Genomic DNA, 6,072 nt, shown 5'->3' on the forward strand with positions numbered 1-6,072 from the left:
ATACACTTGTTTTCTAGCTAAAAAATTCAAAAATTTTAAAAAAATAAATAAAAAGTATGCTATAAACTTAGGAATATTGATATTGTTTTCTTTCTCTATGCTCTCAATAATCTAGAAGTCTCATGTAGCTTTTGCATTAGAATAGTCTTTAGAAACTTAGGCTAATATGTAGGTAATAATCCTTGCATCTATCTATAAATATGTTACATGAGTATCTATGATAGTTGGCAGTAGGTTTCTGAAATCTAGGCTAGAGTACTTATTCTACAAATCTTGTGAGATTATAGCCTAAAGCCTTATATGAGTGAACATTTGAGAAATGACACAAGGGAGAAGTAAAATCCGGATAGAGAAATCACACGTCCACTTGCCTGATTACTATACCATATCCTAAGCAAGAATTTAGGCCCTGTTTGGATCGATATAGCCAGAAATTCAAACCTATGAATTATTTTCAGCAAGTCGCCCCTCTGAGCCTTTCTTTAGCCTTTCATAGATGACAAATCCTTTACCCTGTTACAAAACAAAACAAAATAAAAAAAATCAAACTACCCAATTCTTTGAATAAGTCTGAGAATAGAGATGAAGAATAGAAAACAGAAGAACCTTTGAAATCAAGAATTCGTTAGTCACTTTAAATAAGAAAAGGAAGTTTCCATCCAAATAAAAAAATAATAATAAAAAAATAAAAGAAAATAAAGAGTTAGAACTCCAAAAAAAAAATAGAATCAAAAGAGTCAAAAGCCAAAGAAAAAAGAAAAATATGGCTAAGGATGGAAACAAAGTGTAGAAGCAAAAGTAAAGAACAAGGGTTTCTTTAGTTACATAATATGAAGCCTCTATTATCTTAGACTTGTCCTTTTTGAATATCCATTTCCTTCCTTCTTAAAATCATCTCCTAATCCCCGTAACACCTAATAAAGACCTCTAGCTCAATTAGGAATAGGTTAGTGTCATAGTAAGTGGCAGATGTATTTGATAGACTCCGGCTTCCTTGTGTGTCATAGAGATTGTAAGGTAAAGTGTTCCCACTGCATACTGGAGTAGCGAAACTTGAGCGGAAAAATCAGAGTGGTTTTTGTCTTGACATTTATGTGAGGACCTACTTAAGGATGCTATTCTAAGTTTTCAGAAGAGGACTTGCTAGTTCATCTCATAGTATTACTTATTGTATATATGTTTATTCATAGATGATAGATTATTATACATATATTAGCTTAGGTTTCGGCTTGATTATTCTGTATTCATTGCTAGTGAGATGTATAGATAATTGAGACATAGAAAAGGAAACAATAGTTATTTCTGAGTCGTTGTAGTATAGATGAAGTTTGTGAGTACCTTCACTGGAAAACTCTCACGAGGCTATAACTCGTCCACTAGGGAATTCCTAGTGGTTTAAGGCCTTGTTGCATATGGTCAATGCAATCGCACTAGGCGAAACGAGATTAGTTAGAACTCCATTTTTGGTCACTTATGCTAATTTCTCATATTTGCTTGAGGACAAGCAAAATGCTGTTTGGGGGTGGTTTGATAAGAGCCCAAAACTGTAGTTTTAACCCCTTAATAATACTACTTTTAGACCAATTATGCGAGTAATAAATAAGAATTAATGCTAATTACGTGCTTTTATGTATTTCAGGCATGAAACTCAATTATGTGCAGAAATGTGCCACTTTGGCGATATAAAGTAGCAACGGGTTGGTTGTTAAGAAGTTCTGTGATAAAGGCCAAGATTCAAGGAGACAAAGCCTTTATAAAGTCTGGTCAAAAGATGAAAAGTCAACATGGGTAGAAATAGTGTACAAGTCAGCAGAACTTCCGAAAACCATATTTTAGACTTAAACCTTGGATTTGGGCCTACCTTAAGTCAAAATGACCGGCTCAGAAAGAGCTTTCCAATGGTCTCAGCCTTGACCCAATCAGAGGAGCACAAGTGGACGAAAAGTCTACTGAAGTCAAAGTCAGCTGAAACGGGCTTTGTGGACTGAAGAAATTAGGCTTTGGGCTCGATTTTCTGGCCCAAAATATGGTTCCTCAGCCCATGCACGAAATTGTGGATCTGGTCTCTTCCTTTACATTAAACAAGACTTAGCTCTTAAGAAAGGGGGAGTTAGATAGCTAGAATAAAAAGTAGCCATTAGAATAGCTTGTAGATCTAGTTTTTGAATTTCAATTAGTAATTAATTAGTTTCATTCCTTGTTTTAGATTAATTATTTGGTTCATTATTCTTCATTCATTAGATAAATAAAATAGTAGTTCTTGTTAATTTCGATTTTGTCATTTAAATTTGTTTAGATCTAATTTCAATTATTGTTTGTTATTCATTTCCTAGTTATTAATTTGGATTTCAATTCTTGAGTAGTTAAATTAGTAAAGTTCAAATCTTTATATTATGTCTAGTTTTAATTCAATTGGAAATGATAGTTTGATGAATCAAGGCTAAACCTCTATTAGAGGGGTTTGGTGAAGCCTTAATGAAAACTTGATTGTGTAGCGTAGAATCGTTGTAAGAGTCTATTTCACTCTAGAAGGAAGTTGATTCGCCATGAGAATGGGTGGACTTCCTCACATGCTAGTTATGAATTGTTAGAAATGCCATGTATAATTAGGGATTAGAACGACCACTTCTTACCGTGAGAACGTAAGAATTGGATTACAACCATCTATGCTAGTCTCTTAAGTTGGATTTGAGGTGGATTCAATTCCCCCCTAATTTTTATTCTAGATTCAAACCTTAGTATTATGTAGCATTTCGTAGTCAAGTTATTCATATCTTGTTAGTTAAATTTGCATCGTAGTATAATTCGTAATTCTCTCATTGACTTTAGTAGGATTGATAGTCGTAGGAAACTTGAATACTAAAGAACTAGGAGTGGAACGAATCTTCTATTCCATCTCTACTTCAATAGATTCGAGAGTAGAAAAGAAATATCTTTGATAAGTCTAGTATAAGTAAAGTTTATAGTTTTACTTTCGTTTAGAGTTTCATCGCTTTATTCATTAGTAAAATTATCTTTTTTACGATAATCAGGACCCGAGCACAAGATATTTCAATGACGTACCTCACATATTTCCATGAAACTTCACGATGCTTCAAGATCCCTCGCCAGACCCAGGAGCAATCTTGAGGTATCTTCATTGTCTAAAAATGATTTTTCTTAATGTGATGTTCCCATGCCCGTTTGACCAACAAGTTCTCTAATCTCTGTGCCAGTTTGAAAACTAGTCCACAGTACGCTGCTTGATTCCAGAATTTTGGGTCTATCAACCCAAGGCCACCTTGTTCTTTTTCCTTCCTGAGAGTTGCATGACTCGAGTGGGGCATCTTCTTTGCCATGTTTGATCCTGCCCAGATAAATCTGTTGCATATCTTACCTACCTTTTATAAAACTGCTTTAGGCAAAACAAATGTCTTTGCCCAGTATGTATGAAAGGAGGATAGGAAAACTTCACTAGTTGTACTCTGCCTGCTCTGTTCAAATATTTATTCTTCCAGTTCGAGATTTGACTTGTGATCTTTTCAATGAGAAGCAGGCATTCCCTTATACCCAGTCTTGATGCAGTAAGGGGAGGACCTAGGTATGTAACTGGTGGAGTGACTAAGGAGATGTTCATTACAGCTGCTAGTCCTAAACCTTCCTCTTTAGTCATACTTCCTGTTAATATAGTGGTCTTATCATTGCTCAAATGGAGGCCCGTTGCTTGAGAGAAGGAGGCTAAGACGTCCTTTATTGCTAGGATAGACTCCATGTTTCCTTTTCAAAAGAGAAGCACATCATCTGTAATGCAAAGGTGAGAGATGGCCAGTTTTTTACATTTTGAGTGGGCTTGTATCATATTTAACTGAAGCCCTTACTGAAGCAGCGAACTCAAGACTTCCATAATAAGCACAAACAGATAAGGTGAAACTGGATCACCTTGTCGAAGCCCTCGTCTCCCTTGAAAGTAACCTTCCGGTGTCCCATTTACCATCACAGAGAAAGAAGGAGATGCATAACACATGTACAACCATTCAATAAACACTGGGAGAACATGAATTTCTGTAGAATAGCTTCAAGTGCTTGCCATGAGACTGAATCATAAGCTTTCTTGATGTCAAGTTTAATAGCACATCTTTTCTGCCCTTTCTTCCTTGTGTAACCTCTGAGAAGTTCATGGGCAAGTAGAAGGTTGTCCTGAATAGATCTCCTCGGAATGAATGCAGATTGGGAGCTAGAGATAAAAAATGGAATGCATGTTTTCATCCTGTTTGTTAGTACTTTTGATACACATTTGTATATAATATTACAGCAGGCAATGGGTCTAAAAGAACTAACATTTAAAGCATTTTTCATTTTCGGAATAAGACAAAGGAGAGTGGAGTTGATATCTCCAGTCAACTGCTTATGCATGAATATATGCTTTATAGCTTTAATGAAGTCCTCACCAATAGTAGCCCAACACCTCTTGAAGAAACAAGCATTAAACCCATCAGGTTTCGGTGACTTATTGTCCTCCATACCAAATAAGGCCTCCTTTATCTCTGTTTCACTGATTGGGGACTCTAAGAACTGGCGTGAAACATTGCTAACCTCCACAACATTCAAATTGTTCAGGAAATATGTCCCACACGAAGCACTAGAAGGCACCCCAAGCAAGTCTTTATAATAATTCAAGAAAGCTTCAGCTACTGCTTCCTTTCCTTCTCTTCTGATTCCTTGTATATCTGTGACCTCCCATATTTGGCTTCTCTTCTTTTTTTCCTTCAGAGAATTAAAGAAAAAATTACTGCATTTATCCCCAAAAGCCATCCAATCAATATTTGTTCTATGGAGAATGTCAGCCTCCTCCAGTTTGAGCAGATCACACAACTTCATTCTAATGAGATACTTTTGAGCACTGAGAGAACAATCTTGAGGGTTTGGTTGCATTCTAGCTTGTATTGAATCCAATTCAGCTCTTGTATCTGGTACTAGCCTCTGAGTATCATGACAAAAGGATTTTTCCCACCCTTTCAACACTCCCTTCAAACTCTTCAGTTTTCTAGTTAACATAAAGGGTAGACTACCATGATTTGTTATGTCCCAACAAACTTTCAGTGTATCCTCAAAATCTTGGTGAAGCATCCAAAAGTTACAGAATCGAAAATGGGGGTTGACTTCTGAATGTAGAGAGAAAAGTCATAACCAAAGGACAATGGTCTGAAATTCCTTGCGTTAGGAATTCCACCTTTGTTGCCATCCTTATAGAAGCCCATGCAGCATTTATTAGACATTTGTCTATTTTTTACCATCTTCTTACACTATCCCCTCCACTATTCCATGTATAAAAACATCCTGAAGTAGAGTGGTCAAAGAGTCCAGCCACATTCAAAAATTTTGCAAAAGGTAGTGTTTCCTTAGGATGCACAGCCATATCACCAATTCTTTCATGAGAGAACAACACATTGTTAAAATCTCCCATTACACACCATGGTCCTTGCAACCTAGCACTTATTATCTTCAATTCCTCCCACAGAATCAGTCTTTCATTTCTGTGGTTACTAGCATATACAATGGTAACAAAAAAAGAGAGGCCATATTGCAAAAGTGTAACCTTACAATGGATGAATTGACTTCCTTCCACCTCTTTATGCACATCCAAATAACTCTTATCCCAAGCAAACCATATTCTGCCATACTCATTGCTTGAATAATTATGTTCCACTGCCCATGATGGGCAGACCTTCTCTGATATACTACTAAACTTCTCCATCTTTACCTTTGTTTCCAATAGCCCCATACATCTAATCTTATTTTCAGAAATAAACTTATTTATCAGAGCTGCCTTTGTACTACCATTTAGTCCCCTTACATTCCAACTGCATGCTTTAACCATTTGGAATGTTTAGTGGTTTTTCCTTTTCCCGCTTCCTTTGGGCTTTCCCCTGCTTTTCTTTCCAGATTTTGTTTGCTGAGCTGTGTTTTGTTTCTTCAGGGCTCTAGTCTGTACTGAGGACCTCTAGATAGTTACTCTGGCAGGGGCTGGAGTAGAATCTTTATCGCCAAATAATTCTGGCTCTGCATCAGATAAGTCATCATATTCCAAATCAG

The 6,072-nt window shown here is 36.4% G+C and overlaps 1 protein-coding gene across 1 annotated transcript; it reads right to left on the reverse strand.

The window, feature by feature from the left end:
• Positions 1-5,266: 5,266 nt before the first annotated feature.
• Positions 5,267-5,857, reverse strand: LOC147487771 (uncharacterized). Its single transcript, XM_086574134.1, has one exon. It carries the CDS (start codon positions 5,855-5,857, stop codon positions 5,267-5,269), a length of 591 nt encoding a protein of 196 aa, XP_086430260.1.
• Positions 5,858-6,072: the final 215 nt, after the last annotated feature.

This window comes from Coptis chinensis, chromosome 7, assembly GCF_015680905.1.
Source record: "Coptis chinensis isolate HL-2020 chromosome 7, ASM1568090v1, whole genome shotgun sequence".
Lineage (NCBI taxonomy): Eukaryota > Viridiplantae > Streptophyta > Magnoliopsida > Ranunculales > Ranunculaceae > Coptis > Coptis chinensis.